Source organism: Rhamphochromis sp. 'chilingali' (assembly GCF_963969265.1).
Source record: "Rhamphochromis sp. 'chilingali' genome assembly, chromosome: 13".
In the NCBI taxonomy this organism is placed as follows: domain Eukaryota; kingdom Metazoa; phylum Chordata; class Actinopteri; order Cichliformes; family Cichlidae; genus Rhamphochromis; species Rhamphochromis sp. 'chilingali'.
In genome coordinates, this window is record NC_137940.1 from 22,785,032 (window position 1) to 22,807,278 (window position 22,247).

Sequence of the window (22,247 nt, forward strand, 5' to 3'; positions counted from 1 at the left end):
ACTAAAACAGTGGTTTGGACTCTGTCGGTGCAGGGGGGCCAGGAACATTCTCCTGTCTCCTGCTGGGCTGACTGCAGCTTTCAAAGTAACACTGGAGATGACAGGGGGAAAAGTGCCGTGCCAATTAGAGTGCCGAGAGGGAAAGAGAAAAGGAGGTGGGTGCAGTAGAGAGAGGGAGAGAAAGAGAGAGAGAGGCTACAAGTGAGAAAAGAAAAATAATGGCCTTACACTGTCAGGGTGGATGCTGAGCCAAACAGAGGGAGAGGAGGAGGTAAACACCAGTGGGACAAACAAGTCAGCAGGGACAAGAGAAAGGGAGAGAGAGCGATGCAGTGAGAGCCCAAGAAGGAAAGAAAGAAGCGATAGAGGGAGGGTTAAATTGGCCTATCTCCCCTCAGGCTCGGCGGCTTCACAATGGCGCCTCACTGGGAAAGAAAGTAACGCTCCAAACAGGACCCACAGGGGACACAGGTGTGCACGTGTGTCCGCGCGTGTGTGAGCATGTGTGCATGTCAGAAAGAGAAAAGAAAATGACAGACACAGATAGTGAGGCAGGCAGAGAGAAAATTTGTGTGTGAGAGAGAGAGCAATCCTCTGTGGGATCCACGGGGAAGCTTGTCACCAGCGGTCAGACAGACAGACTCAGTGGATTTAGGAAAATAATAAAATTTCAAGGGAGCTCACAAACTGAAGGAACAGCAATTCGGTGAACTCACACCGTTAACTCGCTTCTTAGCCTGATTACTTGGGCAGCTGAATAAAGTCATATTTATTGGGATCTTTGACTTTTACTGTGCACAAATTGTTTTTCCCACCAAAGCAGAGATTTAACAGTGTGTTACAGTTTTGCTAAAGTTGTTAGTCAAGGTTAGGCTCTACATACATTGTCCTGCTATTTGATGGTATTGCATTTCTTTACATGCGTTTATATAAATACAGGCATGAGATAACACTGAACCAAATCTGGAATTATAGGACATTAAGTTTTGGACTCAGTCTGCATAAGATAATACAAGCAAACATATAAAATAGCAACATAATTACGTTTGTGAGGTTTTCAAGAATTGTGGTTGCTGGTTTAATAAGAAAAAATCTGTGTGTACTGCTAACAGTCCCCCAACCTCATCCCAACTCCGACTGCGTCTGTCACATTAAATTAGGACCCATGGCAAACATAAACTAAATAAATTGTTCTGTCTATTAAAATGTGCTCCTCAAGGACCCCAGTTAATTGGTATTTTTAAAAATAACAAATTAAAAATGTAACCAAAAAAAAACAGTGATATGAAGTCATGGGGAAGAAATTGACTTACAAAGTAATGAAAAATTGGGTTAATAGAGAAAAAAACACAAAAAACACCTGGGAAATGTGACAATACCTCTGAGGTTAGGCTGATCAGCACAATCGGGGTTAACCTTGTCTACACTCTTTACATTAGGTCTCAAAATGTTCATATTTAAGACGAAATGTCCTCATATTCATTTTCTTTCTTTCTAGATTTTCACTGTCTGCATCCATTTTATAGCCACAGATCTGCGGGACAAGGATCGCCCTGCTGAGTCGGCTGGTGGGTCTTAGCATCTCCCCAAAGTAGCAGTTGGTCAGCTCTTAAAACAGTCCATTACAGTGCAACATCACACTGAGCTGCCAAACTTCGGTGCCCAAGTGTGACTGTCACAACAACACTGAACAAACAGTATAATTTTGTATTTTCTTCCTTTCCTTATCCTTATATGTTCAGTTCCGCAATTAACAGTAGCTTCGGAGACCTCATGCTGTTCTTGTTTGTCTTTCTGTCGGTCAGAAGAAAACACATTTCAGTTGGTTTTTTTTTTTTCAAATAAAACACAGTTTGAGTGTAATCAGACTACATTTCCATCTGCACTTAAATGCTCTCAATGGGACATAATCTGTTCATTACTGCAATGTGTTTTTGGCAATATTTACTCATTTTGGCTTTGATCATCAAGTCATTATACAATATGTGTACGATCCTCGTCATTCACAGCTAACAATGTGTTTCCCCTACTACACCATGCAGCAGTGGTCCTCAGTTTGGAGCTATTGAATTGAGTCTAGAGCTTTGATTGCTTTCTAAGCAAGTGCAATGTTTTCAACAGGGCAAAAAAACCCAGAGAGGTCTTGTAATTATGACTTCCAAATCTCACAATTACGACTCGCTGTCACTATATGAGAAAACTTCTTCTTAATATAAATTGTGGTATTCTACACCTTGAGTGGAAATCAATGAGATGCTCTGATGATACAGTCACATACTGTCGCACGTGAGTTAAAGGTCTGGTATCATTCACGCTGTCATTAAACATTAAAGGACATTAAATGTGACACACAGCATCCAAAAAACAAATTAGTTTGTCAACCGTGGGCTTCTAAAGTGACTGAGATTGTTCGAGCAGAAAGCTTAGCATGAGAGGTCCATTGTGGTTTAAAGTTAAAGGATGTTTTTTGGATATATGAAAGTTCAGAAGTGCATTAATATTTTTGATTTTTTTTCTGATAGCTTATAAAATAAAAAATAGAATTAAATATAACAAAAACCTGCTGTAATAGCAATATAAAGTTCAGTAGAACTAAACCGATTAGAGCGATGTCTGAAATAAATAGAAATGGACTGATATTTATATAGCTCTTTTCTGCTAAAACTGAGCACTCAAAGTGCTTTTTACACAGAACCATCAGGGCAAACCTGAGGTTTAGTATCTTACTCAAGAATAGCTCAACATGCAGACTGAAGTACTTGGAAGAATTAATCTGCCAATTTTTTGATTGCTAGACGGCCTGCTCTACTTCCTGAACCAAATAATAATGATCATAAAATAAACAGTTGTACATGAACACAACACTAAACAGTAATACGCTAGATTAAATGTCATGTCAAATCGTAGAAAGATCATTAAGAACAAGCAACTCTCTCAGTGTCCCAAATACAATGAACATACTTGCTACAAACACCAGTATAACTTAAGAGGTTCCATCCATCCTTTTCTGTTTATCCAATTCAGTACTGGTTCTGATTTGCTGGTTTTGAGTGCTTCTTATATCTTTTGGGAAGCTGTCAGCTGGCCATGATCATAAAAGGTAGAGTCCTGCATCCAGTGATTCATATTTCAAAGCATCTGATATCACTGACCCATGTATGGGTGTCACTAGTTCTGCCCCAGCACAATGCATAGTCATCTGGTACTCAAAAATCAGTGACCGGAGACTGTGTGGATGCAGGCTGTCCAGATAGCAATGCATGTCTTGCCCAATCATAAATCAGAGAGAGAGAACAAATTTCCTTTTAATAGGTTCCCAACTGCACTGAACTGTCCACTTTAAGGGATAAAAAATAATTATAGTTTTAACAAAACAAAATACCAACAGAATACTCAATACTCATTTGCAACTCCCCTATGTGTGACATTACAGAAATATTTGCCTCTCCTGCTATCTCTTAAATTGTTCTTAAAATTACAGGTTTTAAAGGACGAACAGCTTCAAATCCTTCAGTTCTCTGCACAAATGTAAATATAAACAGAATCCAGTGGTCTTTAAATGCCATAAACCAATATTTTATTTTCCAGTTAACAAAAAATGTATTAAATTATTAAGAAAAAAGGTAATTTTGAATCTGATGGGTTAATATAAACATGGCCCCTGCCAAATATCACAAAATAGTTTGGGCAGGGACATGTTTGTGTCTATGTAGCATCATTTCTTCTTTTAATAAAAGTTCAAAAGGTTTGTTTTTTTTTGTATGATAGAGCTTTACCTGCATTCGTGGATGGCACGGTGAAATGTGTTCAAACATATTGATTCCTGGGACTGCTCCCAAGCACATGCAGTGATTGGACATTATATGCATATTTATAATGAAGTGCCACCTAAGGGCCCCAAAATCACAGGAATCCAATGCTGATTTTCATTCTTGTCCTTGTGCACAGAGATTTCTCCAGAGTCTCTGAATCTTTTGATAATATTGTGTAAGGAACATTAGCCTGAAATTGTAGACACATTATTATTTTTGCGTAAGCAGCAGACATTTCTGTCTCAAATGCTCTTTTTATATTATGTTATTGACATGTTACTGATTGCCAATTAACCTAATTAGCTGCAATAACGTTTCCCAGCTGTTTGCTTTTATTTGCGGTTTTTTGCTCTTTTTATCGAATTCTTTGAGACATGTTGCTTCTCTCAAACTCAAAATAAGTTAATATTTGTCATGAAATAGTAAAATGTCTACTTTTAAACATTTGCTATGTCATGTATGACTTCTTGGGAATCAAATATGTGTTGATGAGATTTGCAAAATGGTATATTCTGTTTTGTGTTGATGCAGCATCCCAGCTTTGCTGGAATTTCTACAGTTGTACAACAAAATTGTGTATTACTTAAAAAGTAGCATTGCTACTGTACCAAGGATACTGAGAAAAACATTTACTTTAGAATACCTTTTCACAGGACATGTTATCTTGAATTTTTAACATGTATATGTTACCACATACAAAAGATCACTGATCATACACACGAAGACACAGACACACAGAATGTTGCATAGATATCCCTTGCAATCCAGTTTTCACATGCTTTCCTCCTCTTTTGAGTAGAATTGTAACTTCCAGAGTCAGTCTGGAGATGCTGTATGACGTCACATGTTTCCCTGATGGCCTGACCTCCTTCCTTTTACCTGACAGTGAGCCACATGCCATGGTTTGTGCAATGCATCTGGATGTTGATCCTGGTTAACATTATACAGGACTAAGAGTCAGATTGTGGTATATATTCATAGCCTTTTATTTGTGGGGAATCACGTAGGATATTTCCCTATGCATAATCATTCAGTGTGTCCAATGTTTCTTTCAGTTTTCACAGTCCAATTTCTCTTCCCACTTATATGCAGGCGGAATAGCTGCATTTGCCTTCTGTGACTCGGTCCTTTGATATGTTTTCAGTTTGTGTTTGGAGCAGGAGCATTCAGTAGTAGCCAAGGTAACAAGATATTAACATTTTACTTAGCTCTTTCTGCTTTAGTCATTTGGCATCTAAATACTAAATACATCACATAAGGTCATTACAGATGAACTACCGTAAGTAGTAACACATTTTTGGAATGATCTGAATTTAATAAAAATTCACAGCGATGTTTATAATGACCAAAATCGTCCTCTGTGTTAGGTATTCAAGCTGAGTCAGAGGGGCTGAACAATGCAAGCCTCAGTCACAACAATAAGGTTTAAGCAACCCTTTGTTCCAGCTGCTATTAATGTGTTTAACAGCTGGCAGTAAATGAGTGCCATGTGTGATCGTATTACTTATTACTGCCTCGTGTTTTACTGTTACATATTTGATGTATTCATATAATGCAGATTTGATTTACACAGCTGATTTCTCGTGTGTGTGTAATTGTGTGTCTGCAAGTGGAAGTCATTTGTACAGCTGTTCTAATTTCTCTTTGTATGTGTGTCTTGTTGTTGATGATATTTGGGGTGGTGAAGAAGGAAATCAAAGCAAGTGGAAAATAGAGCTTCTCTGTAATAGTGGCCTTCAGACTCTTTTTCCCCACTGCCGAGTCACCTTTTATTGTTTTAATGCATGTTAACAGTGAGTAGAAAGCTCTACTGCCTTTGGCTTTCAGCTGTGGAAGAACACAAGCTCCTGAAATTGATAGAATTTTCCAGATTCCCAAGATATCATACAGTAAAAACAGCAGTTGTCACATGCATGTTTTCAGATTTAGCTTCATCTTCTGTTCAATCCCCATTTACATATATAAACTGCTATATATAGAGAGACAGGGAGCAGTTTGGAGAAATCTGTGTGAATAAAATGGAAAAGATAGAAAGGATTTTTTCTTTGTCCTACTTCCGCCTCTTGAATAAAAAGTAATGCCAAGGCTATTCAGTTTTGAGCACTGCTATGATAAGGCCAAATTGTGGCACCACTATTTGAATGTTACATTTGAATTTAAGAACAGTCGAAAAGAATTTCCTTACATCTCGAACAATTTTCTGCTTCAAGGATGAACATGTTCGAATTTGGTTGTAAAGATCAAAATCAGTGACTTCACTAAACGTGCTTTGGGCCATACCCCAAGAACTCATTTACTACTTTCATAGAAATGTCTAATAGCATAAAATAAAAGTGATAACATTTAAAAAAGGTCAAAGGTCAAGTCTTTAGAATTATGACTTTAGCTGGACCTTCACTTGACTGCTTGGTGGACACAATGTATCACAGTTTAAAGACTGTTGCGCAGAATGTATTGCTTTTTTAGTTAACATTTTTATGATGTAATTGCAATAGTTTCCATTTCTTATTTATTTTTATTCACATTTTATTGTGATGCTGACAAGTTTTCCAAAAGAGAGAGGTTATTTACCTCTCATCAGCTTTTTATAATATTCACTACTTTCAGTTAATTAGTCTACATTTTTTAAAGCAAAGCTTTACAAGTGAAAACAGTGTAGTCATTGTTGGAATTATTAAGCCTGAAAATTGTAACATAGTTGAAGAGCATCCCCGATGGCTTTGGAAGACAGACAGCCTTACTCCAAAACAACCTTTAATTATGATCATGTCTAACGTATTTATTGTACCCGAATTGAAAGAAATACCTTTGTCTCTAGTCCATCCCAGTCTGAGTTGAATGCAATCTCATCTGGAGTGAAAATAGGTTTAACCTAAAATTCCCAGCATGTGAAATGTCACTAAAGCATTATTGTCAGCTGTCACAAATTTGATTTGAGACAACTGAGCCCACATTGATAGTGTGAGTCCACCGTGTGAAATTAGATAAATGAGAAATGGGGAAGTTTCTCCTCTGATCAGTGTTCTGCTGGTGGATAAATGCATGTCAAGAAAGTGAAGTGAAGCCCAGCAAGAGACCCGGTGACAGCTGCCAGTTAACTGTAACTCAAGTTTGAAAGACATGCTCAACGTATGGCTCAGATATCTCCTTTGAAAACTGTTTTGTTGTCATTACCTGATCCTCTGAGATTGATTGGATCCTTTGTCGTATTTTATAATATCCTTTTTTGACCATGTCTGAACAATCTAAGCAACAGAAAATGATTACAGCACAAGTTCCTGTTTGTTGTTTCTCGGTCCATTTTTGAAGGAGAAGCCAATTATTTTAAACCCTTGTCACATACAATCCCTCAGCTCTGCTGTCTAAAACAGACTCAGCCAGTCCACAGCAATCCTCAGTGAAATCACTGCAGCATAATTGCCCTGTTCTGTTGGTTACAATAGTTGGCTGATCTTTATTGTCCCCGCTAGCTGTGTGGCTAGAATGCCAGCTCCTTGTTTATTATTCAAGCTAGTGGGACTAGCTCAAACATAAATAGATAAACGGGTGATTTTCTGTACAACCGCTGACCTGCTTTTCACTTGCCTAGGCCTCTTCCTGCGATTTCTCAAATTGTTGCTCAGTTCTTGTCCAGTGCATAGACTAGGTAATTGGCTGAAGCTCATTCTTCTGCCTTCTATTCTTGTAATTGCACTTTTCTGGCTTGAACATGCAAGCATTGATTTTTCTCTTTTTTTTTTTCTTGAACCTGCTGTGTAGCTTCTTCCAGTAGGTGTTCTGAGAAATATCTGCAGCAAGTATAGCAGCCACACACAAAAAGAAAAATCTCAAACTCCTCCCGCTGCGACTGTGTCTGAAGAAATGTTCGGGTATTAAAGAGTTTAGCTCCCCTAAAGTTGGCACTAAAAGCAAATTGTGAAGCAAAGAGATGATTAAAGAAAATGTTGAAACAAAACACACCTATTCAACATCTTAAGAAGCTGCGTAATTGGGGTCAACTTTCTGCGCGTCACGTAGTAGTAAATCAGATTACCCGTGCGGCGTCAATTAGGGAGATTCCTGAGATCATCCACAGCTAGTCCTTGAACGTGTGCTTCGGAAATACTTGAGAAATACTAGGATCATCTTTGAAATAATTTGCCTTTTAATTCATACGTATTTAATTAAAAAATCCAGAGTATTTTTCCACAAGATGAGCAAACCGGATTTTAATACCAGCAATTGGCATGGTTCTCCCCTTAAAATGTCATGATTGTTTGTTCCCAATAAAAGATCATCAGATACTAAGAATACTTTGTAACGACTGTAATTTTGGGAGATAGATTAACCCGGGTTGCCATTACTTACAACTGAATGAGGGATAAGCATTTTGTTCCCCATTCTTAAAGAGTGAGAGGATCTTTTTGTGGCGAGGGCGAATGACTGCAATCCATTACCATGTGAGTTCTGCATTAAAAGAGTCTGAAACAATACCTCTGTCCTTCAAAAGAAAGGATTGATTTTTTTTTCTTCAGAGACCTGCCAGCGTTGGATATTTCTAATTGTGTATTTAACCCCCCCCCCATTTTTTCGCACTGCGGACCTTTGATTTCATAACAGATTTTCTATGCAAACCCTTTTTTTCAAAAGTGAAGAAAAATAGAGTGTGAAGAAATGACTCATCATCATATCAAACTATAAACCACCCGGAGCCTGTCTGCATGCCGTACCACATTTTTAGTAGTTATATTGAGATATTACAGACAAGTCAGCAGCTATTTTTTTTAATTGTTTTTTTAGTTATTCCCAAAACACATTCCTAATAGAAAACATATATTTAACAAAAACACAGGAGAACATTACAAACAAAAGATGAATGCCTGAGAACAAAGTGAATCGATCTCTAAAGTCCATACCCACCATAGACACACAAACATACACAAAATCCCCCGCTCTCAAACACACACCTACACATGCACACCGCAACACAAGCTCCCAGTACCATCACAGTCGAGCGGTTTGGCAGAGCGACAGCAGCAGCGGTGGTGTGGAGCTGTGTGCTGTTCTCTGTGCACTCACCTTTCACCTCCTGCCATTTTAGCCTCAGTGATTCCATCAGTGCACCTGAATACAGATGCCGACTTGAGCCCCGTGCTTTGGTCTTACCTGACGCACGTGGACACCAGTGGAACAAACGTAGCAGACAAAGTATAACAGGTAGGAAAGGGGGCAACAACAATAAAAAATCACATACAAGGCAATATGACAGCCAGAGAGACAGGATGCTGGTGTTGTTTGCCGCATCTTGACATTATTCGTTTTCCGCCTGTTTCACCTCATGTCACTCTGCTTTTTCTTTTTCTTCCACCTCGCTGTCCTATTTTCTCTCTGCGACCACTTTCCCTCCGTTTTTTGTGTGCATATCTTCCCTTTTGCAGGCAACTGTGTGTTGTGTTATACCATCAGGGCGGTCATGGTGTTACGGGGTCACTTATTTGGATCAAGAACTACTTTTTTTTCCACTTCTCGTATGAACCACGGAAACAAAACTTCCAAGGAAAACACGCTTTTGTTCTGAGACATGGAAATAGACCCTGTGCACGAGAAAATGCTAACTTCCTGGTTTGAGACCGGATGTGGGGTTGTACATTTCCGGTTGCTTTACTTTGCGGTCAATCGCTACTGCGAAGATATACTCCAAAATCATGTCCAAAACTCAAAAACGGAAAGATCGTGTTAAGTTACAAAGAGCAGAAGGTGGGAACACTCACCGCTGTTGTGTCATAAAAAATCTAATGATCAATTTTGACATTTAAAGAGTTTAGATCGATCAGTTGTTTACATCACTCAACACAAGCAGAACTGCATTACTGCAGCAGAAGACACATCGTCCACATTCAGAAGCACATCTCTGTATAGTGACTGGTCTTATGATTTAAACGGGCAAATGTTCAGCATTCAAACTACAGGTGAAGAATAGTCAAACCAGATGTTTCCCCGTTATGTCGAGATCAGATAGTCAAGTACACACCTACACAGCATGTTAACAAACCGTGAAAAAAGCCACACAAAAAATGAATAATTGCTGGTAAGGGTTTCTATACATTAGTATTTACGAAGGGTATGTTGTGACTTACCTTAAAAACTACAGTGGTCCCTCGCTAATAACACGGTTCACCTTTCACCTTGCTATTTCGCAGATTTTTTAGTGCAAGTTTGCATGCTTATTTTTACGTCACATTGTGTCCTGCGTCCTGATCGCTGCAGACGATCTCCTCCGTGACGTCTCTCCTGTACAGTACAGCATCGCTGCATCGATGCTAGCAGTGTGACACTGAAGTGCAGTACTGTATGTCCATGATGTCAACGAAACCTTTTGCACCGTCAAAAAATAAAAGTGGCTACTTGATTTCACCTATCGCTGGTTATGTTTAGAACATAACACCCGCGATAAACGAGGGACAGCTGAGAAATATAACATTTGAATCCTTTTCTCTTTTGCCCTGAGGCGAGGGGGAAAAATATCGACAAGTCGATGAACATCATTTACAGATATGTTGGGTAAATGCGCAAGACATCTATAGCAATGTAAATCGACGCTTGATTCATTCATTTACTTAACTTGTTTTGGACCGTAAGCAGGGTGCGAATAGGACACCGGAAACAAAGCTCCCCACAGGAGTTTCCGCACCGGAAGTAGCATATGCTAACGTGCACATAGTCAATTAATTTGAATACCTTAATCATACATGATCAGACAGTGGACTTGGAAAAACATGCCGTACACCGACACAAGATTTGTCATCTGATCGAAGCATTACATACTTCTTACAGTGATAATAAAATCAAATTAAAATTCATATGGGCTTTGCAGTGTTAGGAAATGTAAAGTCTGTAACGTCATAAAAAGAGGCACCACTTATGAATCTGTAGTACAAACAGGAACTGCTATACATTTAAATGAAGAATATTCAGTAAGCGTTCCTCTAGAATGTTTCACTAGTTCGGATTTGTTATGCAGTGCACCGTGGAGTTGACCGTGACAAAGAGGGTGACCCGTCCCTCTCTGAAACATGTGTGCTTTCATTCCCTAACCCCCTGATGTCCTCGCTACCGACCGCTCTTTCTTTCTGTCCATCTCTCATAAACGATTGGTATTCCTCCTTACCTCCTCACCAACAGCAAACATCACTCTCATCAAAGGCCCTCATCTTTGATCAGGTCTTCAAAGAACTGTGTCATCAAAGTATATCAGGTTAGATATTAACTGAGAAAGGCTAGAGAGAGTGGGAGAGATTGCTTCTAATGCCTCTGAGTTATGGCACAAATGTATGCAGTAACAGGTCACTAATTACTAATTACTGCCATGGCACAGACACCAAAGCAGTAATTTCTGTTAGATGGTGAGAGAGAAGGGGTGCTTTTGGGTTAAGGTGCAAATGAGACAGGCATCACGGCAGAGCCCTTTAGCTTGACATGTTTGACATTAGCACAGAAATTGATGCGAGGACAGCAGAGCATGTGAACACTTCTTAATCTTAAAACCCTTTTTGCCCCACTGGCAACAATTGTTGCCAAAGTTTATCACTGTCATTTTCGACTCACAATAAAAAATCTCAAAGGTACTAATGCAACTTTTTCCACTTATATGCTAGTAGACAACTTAGACAAAGGTTTTGATTTTTAAAAAATCGTTTCCAAGTGCTTCCTATCGCATGACATCATCTGCTTCCCGCTCTTTCTGGCTGAAGACATGGCGGATGCAAATCATCCTGGAAAGAGGTAATTTTCATAAATTTCTTATGACTTTCCCCCCAAACATATTTATAATTATTTAATCATTCAAGTCTCTAGAGTAACCCTCCCCAAAAAAATTGTACCTAGGATAAATATTTTTTTGTTCATGGGCTTATTTCTGTGAGTGGCAACAAAAGTTGCCAGTGGGCACATAGCATGTCGCTAACTAAAGGAAAACACTGTCTGCAGGATTGCTCCTAATTTACTTATTTAAAATTGTAGAATGATGTACAATGGCTCATTTTAGTCCTTTTAGAATAATTCCTAGCTAAATAAATTCACAGGTATTCAAGGCCTCTGTGTATAGGATTTTTATACATTACCATACATCATTTTCTTGCTAGCTAAAATTCGCTTGCTAGCTAACATGTATGTTGTCCTTTCCTTAGGTACACCGTAGCAGAGATCCTGGCCATGCTGCAGGACTCTGAAACTGTGGCGGACATCACAGTTGTGCCTGAGTCAGAAATGCACGCACATGACACAGACTGTGACAGTGACCAATCTGATGATGAGGCCACTGGTGACCATAACCGCCTCCCATCAAGAATACTCAAAGGTGAAGGCTTTCTACCTAATTCGGACATGCAGCTGCCAAATCCCCCCGATGATGATCCTGGGTGCTCATCCTCAGTGAGTCAGACAGAGACTAGAAAGGTCAGTGGCACAAATGAAAATGTGACCAGTCAGATTGTTGGGCCCATGCTCCACAAAACTAAGAACCAAGACAGGAAATTCAAAAAAATCAAAATTGCGGCCAAAGCACCAGCACAAGCCAACAAAAAATATCAGATCCCTCGCTATGTCCCCAAAGAACATGATCCTGGCTTCACATCAGATGATCCAGTGGATATCTTCCTCACATTTTATCCCAAGTCCCTCAGAGATGTCACACTGGAAATGTCCAATCTCTACGCTGAACAAAAAGGGAAAACGCTCAACCTGACTGAGGATGAACTTCTTACATTCTACGGTATTCTGTTGATCAGTGGATACAACACAGTCCCAAGGCGGCGTCTTCTCTGGTCAGACGATTGTGATGTCAGCAACAATGCTGTAAAAGATGCCATGCGGAGGAACAGGTTTGATGAAATTATGTCTTCTGTTCATTTAGTAGACAACATGAAGATCACAGCTGACCCGTTCTTCAAGGTGCGTCCCCTTTTTAAGCATCTAAATGACATCAACAACGCAATCCCGATAGCAGAACATGTGGCAGTAGATGAGATGATGATTGAGTATTTTGGAAGGCATGGGTGCAAACAGTTTATTAGAGGGAAGCCTATTCGTTTTGGGTATAAAATATGGAGCTTAGCATCCTCCTCCGGGTTTGTCCATCAGATGGAGCCATATGTAGGAAGCCACACACATCTGGTGGAAACTGGACTTGGTCAGGGTCCAAGTGTGGTTCTTGGCCTGGCAGAGAAAGCTGAAGTGCCACCTGGAGTCAAGTTTTACCACGACAACCTCTTCACAACCCTGTCCCTGGTGGATGAGATGACCCTGAGAGGCTATGGCAGCTGTGGCACGATGCGACAAACTCAGCTCCATAACGTTCCCTTCACAGCACCCCAGACCTTCAAGAAGACACCCAGAGGAGATGCTGAGTATCTGGTTGAGGCAGAGAAGCTGATTGTAAGGTGGAATGACAACAGCGTGGTCACCGTGGTGTCGAACATGGAGAGGGAGTTCACCGAAACTGAGGCGAAGAGATGGAATAAACAGAAGCGGACTATGGACAAGGTCAGACAGCCCAAGTGTATCCAGGACTACAACACACACATGGGAGGAGTGGACCTGCATGACCAGTTTGTCAGCCGCTACAGAGTCAACATCCGGTCCAAGAAGTGGTGGTGGCCATGCTTCAGCTGGGCCCTGAACAGTGCCATGGTGAACAGCTGGTGCTATTACAGGTACACAAGGCTGTATGTTATTTAGTGATATCACAATCGAGTTGGTGATGTTTGACTCGAGGTCATCGCTAGTGCTCTTCGGTCGACAAGAGCAACAGTGATGATATCCAGACCAACATCACAAACTCAAGTGTGATATTGCTTTTACAGAACATTCTACATATGGGGCATGACGTTGTAGAAAGGATGAAACGATGCACATTCATGCATCTATCATGCTTGTTTTGTCATTCATTTAGGTCCTGGAAAAGCGGGGAGAAGGATCTCCTCTCCTTCCAGAGGCTGGTAGCCCAGACCCTCCTCCTGCACCATGGAACAAAGCCAAGTAGGCAGGGCAGAAGATCTTCAATGGCGGTGGCGATAACTGATGCCACCAGGTTTGATAATTTGAACCACTGGCCCTGCAACACTGGTAGCAGGTACAAGCGATGCAAGAACTGCGGCGGACGCACATCATTTGCGTGTGGAAAGTGTGATGTGCCACTACATGTGGAGTGCTTCAAGAAGTACCACACTGAGTAGAACATGCATGAAAGATGATGGAATGTATGGGAAGAAATATGTTATATATGTATATATGTTTTTAGAGGTTCTAAGAAAAAAATGTTTGTTGAGTTTTTGAGTATAAAAAAATTGAGAATAAAGAAATCAGTTCAAATTGTTTGATGTTTTGAATTTTATACAGGGGGAACCTGAGGCTCCACCTTTTTGTTATTATTTATTATGACTATATTATTATTTTGTTCTTATTATATTATTATTATTACTTCTCTATTATTATTATTAGGTGACATTTGACCTAGTGACAAGCTGTGTGACTACTGGCAACAATTGTTGCCAGTCATAAAAATGCTATTTTCTTCAAAAAAAAAGTACAAAATGGAAAAAATAAATACATAACATGATTCAGAGGGACTCAACTGATAAAATGATATGCCTTACAACTCTGAAAAAAATCTGGGCACAAACAAACAGTCTCTCACGGTGATACAACTTATGTGACATCATTATGCATCAGAACAAAGATGGCAGATATCTGTGTCGATGATGTGGAGGAAGCCGAAGATTTGCTCAGAGAGGAACAGAGGACAGCCAAGAGAAATGATCTCCATAGATAAATGCCTGCATCACTAAGTGACTCCCTCCCCAACTTTGCTCACTTTAAAAGAGACAAATTCTCATGTAATGTATCCATAGCAGCACACTGCATTACTCCTGTTCCCCAGTGCTGAAATATGAGTGCTATGTCACCTAAGGCTGCCAAGCTAACCGTTTGCCTAATATAGGAGGGAGCAACGCAGCAAAAGAGAGAGAAAGGGAACACTAAATGTCCTGATGGAAAGAGAGAGAAAGAGCGTTAGAGGCTCCCAAGGAATAGTGCCATCTGCATGTGAATGAGTCTCACCCGGGGAGATCTCTTTTGGAGAAATTAATGATCTCAGGAAAGCAGAGCTGAGAATGTGTGCTCCATGGAAAACGGAACGAGTCTCATGTCAACCAGGTCTCTTCTTTTGCTCTTTGTACTCAGTCAGATATTAAATGTCCACGAGCTTCCTCTGGCAATCCCGTGCATATCCGCTTGTTTAAATATCATTATTACAGGGGGACTGCGAGGCGCTTGGTGAAAGGGTCATAATCAGTGAACAAGAAAGGGGGATTATATTAAAAAAGGGGAGTGAGTTCTAGACGTGGAGCTAGTTAAAAAAAATAAATCAAACAAACGCGCGAGGCTTGTCTCAATAGCGTTGACATCCAGCTGAGGGCTATGTACCTGGGCGGTGGGATGGGAGAATTCAAAAAGCAGGAACAGGCTAATGAAGGATAATCAGCTCCGCATTGTCGAGACCTCTATTTCTTACCCCGTCCCTCATTATTTCTTTTGTAGACACGTCAGTGTACTGCGTGGCGGGCCTACATCAGAATTGTGCCTTATTGGTAAGCGCCTCACTCAAATTAAAGCCTTGCTTCTTTGCAGAGACCCAAAGTTTTCACTTTGAAGACTTGGACGTAAGTAATATGAAGTCACCCTTGACCAAAATACTACTGGTGCCATTTACAGTATGTTGTTAAGCCTAAGTATTCACTTTAGTCTTTTGTTACTAGTGCAATTTTTATTGCAGCAGCAGTTTTCTATAAATTTATCCTAGCCTTGATTCACAGGCAGGGAAAGGCACAGCCTCCCTGACAGTAACTCTTACAGTTTAGCACTCGCATTTGGCTGTTTACAAAGTCTAATAAGCGTGTCCCGGTGGCAGGCCATGCTTCTGCAGAGGAGGAGATTGCATTTTAGCTCCATTGTGTGGCTTGTGGTCCCCTCATCAGATCTGACAGGCAGTATGACAAGTCCTATCTGCCAGCTAGCTGATAAGTACAGCTCGAGCTACGCTTAGGTCTGCCTCAATCCAATCATATGACAGCCCCAGTGAATGGCGTTCACTCACTGCAGCTGGGCAGGGCTATCCTGGCTCAGTCGCTAACGCTGTAGCATTTTAAACCATGGGTGGAAAGCTAGCCATGCAGAATTATAGTGCACTGTGTTAGATATGCTGTTTCAGCTCGAGTTGTGCTGAAGCTGATTTGTTTCTAATGGTGCTTGCAGTATATTACATAGAGCATTAAATGAAAGCTTTTGCATTAAGTTCCAATTTTTTTTTTCTTTGACAAGGGAAATCATTGATCCTCATAGCATATTTTACCGCTTTGTTTTTTTTTCCCCTGACACAGACTCAGTCAACTGTGTCACTGGAGTCACGTTTATGCATTAATTTGAAAGGGTCTCTTCTGTTGGTTGCTTTTTTTAGACTTCTAATGTTTAAGAGGCAAAAACAGAACACGGCTCACGATGCCCCGATGTTATGCAACAACCCTGACTGAACTGCAATTTTGAAACTGCCTCTGATCCAAAAGAAACTTCAAAGTGACTGCAGTTTTACAGCAATTGTGGAGAGTTAATCCAAGCCATCACTCTTAGAAGGTTGCACAAATCCAGTTGTGCATACAAAACTTTTCAAGTAAAGCACTGATTGAACCACAGCATGGTTTTGGATTGTTTTTGTTGTAAAAGCAATATCAACAGCAATCAAAAGCACATTATATGAGGAGATCGTTTTATAAGGTAGTCTTTCAAAAACTATGCAATTCAAAAGAAAAATATGAAAATAGCACAACAAATTGTAAAGGCAGAACAATTTGGAGTGAACACAATTTGGGAAAAATTCAAAAGCACTCAAAAGCAAATAGAGAAATCACACTCACAAGCTGACAGTCTTCCCTATCTTCTAAGTGTCCCATTTCACTTCACCCTTCATGGTCACTGCTATCTTACCGGCAATACTTGTAGCTGTTGATGTCGGGCTCACCTGTGAGTGCGCATTGATGAAAATGTGGCTCGAGTCAAAACCAACAGAGAAAACAAAGCTTTTATAAGACATGGCAACCATAATAATTACTCTAAACCAAATCTGTCTCTAAATCTAACCTAGTAGGTTTTTTTTGCCCAAACAAATGCACGCCGTTATTAGTGCCTAAATCTAACCTTGTCAGTGTTTGTTAATACCTAAAAACACAACATGTTTTTTTAAAAATTGATAACATATTTAAAAATATACATATGGTGTCATAGTGTCTGCAATATATAAGTTTAGCTTCAGCTTTAGGAGAGGAGTACGAAAGTCGAGTGCTGAAAAATCCTGTTAAACATGTTGTAATAATGTCACACAAATATGTAATCAATCAAAAATACATAGTATTATTGTAATGAAAATATAAAGTTAAGTCAATAATTATAAATAGTTAAGTAGTAGTAATAGTAGTTGAAGGCATAATCTGATCACTCTCTTCCATCATTGTGGAGCCCCTGTGCCGCTCTGTTAGAGAGGACTGTGTTATTTTTCGCTTGTTGTGGCCTGCTTGATAGAAATTAATAAATAAAAATAGCAGTACCACTTAATCAAAAAGGATTTAACTTCAACTTAACTAGCTTTTAAATCAAGATATGGAGGATTATTGTTAAAAGCCAAATGAAAATCGATACAAGGCAGTGTGGCATTTGCTGAAGTGCCTCAAAACAAAATGCATTAATATAGAAATGGCAAACTTAAGTTGTGATTTCTTGTGTGGACGCTTTGTGTGCCAGTAGAGAGCTGAGCAAGTCTAAGTCAGGTCACTCTGAGCAGATATCCTTAAAACAATCTAGCGCCATCATTCTGTTAATATGTAGAGCTTTAAGAAGACTCATTAATGTATATGACGTTAGTGAAATTCATTAGAGCGCTGAAGAATACTGATCTAAAATGTAACAAAATTCCAGATTATTATGATTTTTTGGGGTGTTTTTTATAAACATGTGCTTTACCCATCTTGATCATTTTTCAGTGTAGAACATGGTGTAGTGTGAAGCATCACTAGACAACACATTTAGTGTCTTGCCTACTTGCTGGTTTACTGAATTCAGGGACTGACTGTTAAGCAGCTGGATTATTAATTATAATTAAAGTTTCCAAGTGCTGGCTTAGCTCGAGCTTAAGATAACCGCTGAATTTGTCAGGGATGTTGTTATTCCTTGTGTTACACTTTTTTGGCCCGAGGGTTCTTTAGTGAAGATCGGTTAAAATCGCATCAATCGTTATGGCTCCGTTCATATTATCTCAAAAATGCAAGTATTAATACTCAATAGGTGGTTATCTCTTGTTTTTTAAACAATAATCTTAACAATAATTTAAATTTGTGTCTGATTTTTATATTATTTGTTGTAATGAGCGATTTCAACTTGGCAGGTAGTAAGTATACTGGTGGCTTTAAAAAAGACTGCAACCCTGGATATTTTTGTTTTGGCTACTTTCATTTACTGTAACATACATTGAATGTTTGGCTTAAGTTTAGGAAAAGTTAGCGGTTGGAATTAACATATACAATTAATTGGGAGTGAGACCAAGATATGCACAAGGACCTGTGAATTATACTTATGAGCTGTGATTAAACACGATCAGTTCCAAATTGCACTTGCTATGTGGTTCATGATTGCAACATTACTGCACAAATTGTAATGTGAAATTGATGCAGAGTCACAAACCAGCAACTACGACTTCTGTTCGCTTAAACCTTCTTCCCGTGTACACATTTCATTTTGTTGCCCAACTCTACTCCTGCTAAAAATCCTAACCCAGTGCACCAATCAGTAACAGACAAAGCAAACATCAAAATTCAGAATCAACCAAAACAAATGAGATGCAAAGAGATTTCTCCTTCAGGTTTCTTTGAGGAGTTCAAATAATTTTACTTAACAAAAGTTTCCGTGTAAAGCAGACATTTGTTATACTCTCTGTCCTCCGTTTGTGTCTCTATGAGTATGGTGCATTTCTGGCCCAGCAATCCTCAGTCAGTCATGCTGACAATAGGGCTTCATGGAGGACCAAGCCAAGTCCAATTAACAAAGCCTGTTACCATCTTCTGTTGAAAAGAGCCACATACTGGGTTTTCATTTGGGAATATAACAGCAGAGATGTAATGTGCGCTGACAAATGGTGTTTTTGACTTCCCCTCTGTTTTGGAGAGAAAGGGAGGTGATAGAAAAGAGAACTGGCAAATTCCACCGTAGTGTTAGTGCTCACATTTTGCTCCCTCCCGCCGAATCAGCTCCCCACGCATTAGAGTTACACGTGTTAAACTAATATTGCAGCGCTTTCTGTAAATTCACAATCACTGTAAAATCAGCACACTTACACAACCTTCTTTTTTTTCTCCCCCCGCACAGCATCATAAAAAATAGAACATTTTCTAAGCAGGCAACTGAAAAACAAAGAAAGTGAAAACAATGGGGGACAAGTTGACAGTGTTAATGCAATGAACACGGAGCCTGTATTTTAAAAGAGCGCAAGTCTGTCAAACACAGAGTACTAAGATTGACACAATCCCCGAATTTAAGCTCCTGTAGCTCTTTCTAAAGCTTCAAACTATCACATAATCTTTACCAATAAAATAACAATGCCTCGAAAGAAAAATCTCATGATTAACTTTCCGTGTTTTTGTGCGTGTTCCACAACATCTCACAGTCTCTATATTGAGAACTGCTGTTTAATGGGACCGGTATAAATGTGAGCTTGTATGTATTTAAAAAAAAAAACAATTAATAAAGGGTTCCAAGATTGTTTTTTCACTCTTTGTGAAAGCTTATGGTCGGCTGGGAAATTGTACCAGTCGAGGCAGTGGGTTTGTGCACTGTGTGGTTTGGCAGCCAGTCATTCATATGCCTTCTCAGAGTTTAGCAGTTTAACACCAAGCCTGTTAAAATGCCAGCAGCTGTCAATCTGGCTGCTATCCTGGCCTTGTTAGAACCTAGATATTGAGAGGGAAGGATTGCAGTCTCTGATATATAATATGTTGCCTGTATACTGTCGAGTGTGCAGTTATACAAGTTAGAATAACAGCCCTCTTAATAGGAGGCATGCTACACACCATGTGCATCTCTTTGAGGGCAGATTTATCAAACAAGTAAAGTAGTCAATTGGTCAGAGGGTTAAGTGCGGATAAATGAAGGAGGCCAAAGAGAGATTACTTAGAATTCATGTCAGGAAGGCTGAAACACAGGAGACTTGGAGGGAAAGACTCTCGGCTTTCAGTGGGAGCTAGCTGCAGGGTCTCTAATAAAGATTGGAGCCTATGGAGCCCTTCCAGGTCAAAAGGCCATGTGGATCAAAGACACACAGACTGCATTCCCACTGGCAAGTCCACAGGTGGTACAAACTAGGAAACAGTCTAGAAGTCGGAATTGTAGGGCTGAGGACTCCCTACAAATTCCCTTTAATCCTTGGCCTGGTCAGGCTAACAGCAGTGTCTCTGCTTGAAGGGCAGGGTGGACAGTCTTCTCACAAGGGTCAAGTTTCCTGCTGCCTGCCCTAGGACGTCCTCATGAAAAAAAAAACCTTTTTTCTTTGCAGAAGCACGGAGATTTTCCCACCTTCATATCTTCTTCACAGCTGGAGAACCTTCCGGGTGATGTTTCCATGAACCTTACAACTATAAGTGCACTAAAACTAACTAAAATCACAAAGCACTTATTTTTTCATATGTTGTTTTCATATTTACATCGTTGCCCTTGTGCTTCACAGCCCTTTCCCCTGTGTTGTTTCTGTACACGTTCTGTGCTATTTTGCCAAGTACAAACATTTAAATCTAGGACAGAGATGAAAGTCTGTTCTTTGCACTGTTGTACATTGTTATCAGTGTTAATTACTTTGTTTATTAGAACTCCCTCTAGTGTGCTATTTTAACGCAGGGCTTGTTAGACACTTATCAAGACTTCACATATAAATTGCATTAAATTACCAAGAAATGGTCCAGCAACATATGCGACTCTAAAAGGAATTGTCAGATTAGGGCTTTACAATCAAGGAAACTCTTTGATTAAATATTAACAATATAGAAGCTAACTAGCCACAAATCTACAATTCATATAAGAAACAAAACAAAACTTTAGTTTTAAGTCCACACTTTTAATGTTACATAAAGTCATCTATAACATAATGTATGAATTTCCTTAACACATTAATAACATTTCTATGAAATTCTAAGCATTTGGAGAATAATTTTGTCTCTGTACACATAAAAAAGTGTACATAAAGTCTCTTTGTCAGCCTAATTATGGCTTCTTGGACTTGCTTTTATTCACCTAAGACCTCATATTCAGAGTTCCAATGAACAGCTACCAAACGAAAGTTCAACATCGGAAATCAACCACAGGTGAGGGCATGAATTAAAAGAGCTGTAAATAATTTCTGGACATCAAATAGAGAAGGAGCTTCTCATTCCCCCCTGATTATTATTAAAGAAAGATTATCTGGAAAAAAAAATGACGACACAAATTTCATAATATTGCTTGTATCGTATATTGCTATGGCAAGACAGTCCATTAATGCTGTCTTGCAGTATTTGATAGTAAAATCATCAGAAGGGAAGTGATAGGCTCACAAAAAGTGTGTGCACTGGCACTGTGCTATTTAGTATTTAGAGACAATTACTATTTCTCTCCGCATGCACCAATAGCTTCTTTTAATCCTCACTTCAGCTGTATGCAGTGATTAAATAAAAGCAATCGGATCCTCCTCATTGCTGAGACACGTCAGCCAGATCAATAAAAATGACAAACTCTTAATGAAGGCCACTCTTCATCCCATATAATTCCACCACTCCTCCTAGTGTGAAAGCCTTGGTGCGCCATATGCCATTTAATATTTATTTGCACCCAGTGAAAATCAATAAATAGATTTTAAGTAGAGCTGGAAGACACCAGTTTGCCCTTTATCGCTCTTTTTAATGAAGGTTTTAGTCCCTTTGGAAACGGGAGGGAAATTTGTAAATGAAATGAAATGCACTTCAAGCATTTTGGGGAGAAAAGAGAGTGGATTGAAGTAGCAGTGTGTGTGTGTGGGGTGGGGTGTGTGTGTGCGCGCGCCTATGTGCGAATATGTGCATGTAGCTTTAGCGATGTTTGTGGCTACACAGACAAGGAGAGAAAGTCTGAATCAGGGCTTTCAGTAATCAGTGTCACATTGTCAGGGAGCCTGCCTTTGACTAATGAGAGGTGCTGACAACCTCACTGCATACTCCCTTGGCTCTGCTGAGTGGGACAGATCTGTTTCAGGGCCTTTGTCAGGTTCAATCTCTCTCTACTACACTCTCTTTCTCTCCCTTTACTTCCTTCTTTTTCTCCCTCTGAGTGTCAGGGAGAGCAATGACCACTGGTCAGCCC

The 22,247-nt window shown here is 39.7% G+C and overlaps 1 protein-coding gene across 1 annotated transcript; it reads left to right on the top strand.

Moving 5' to 3' along the window:
* The first annotated feature begins 11,343 nt into the window (after nucleotides 1-11,343).
* On the top strand, nucleotides 11,344-14,408 carry LOC308408633 (piggyBac transposable element-derived protein 3-like). The gene is made up of 3 exons (XM_080900994.1): nucleotides 11,344-11,573; nucleotides 11,978-13,501; nucleotides 13,741-14,408. The coding sequence occupies exons 1-3, from the start codon at nucleotides 11,545-11,547 to the stop codon at nucleotides 14,021-14,023; spliced, it is 1,836 nt and encodes a 611-aa protein (XP_080757120.1). The 5' UTR covers nucleotides 11,344-11,544; the 3' UTR covers nucleotides 14,024-14,408.
* Nucleotides 14,409-22,247: the final 7,839 nt, after the last annotated feature.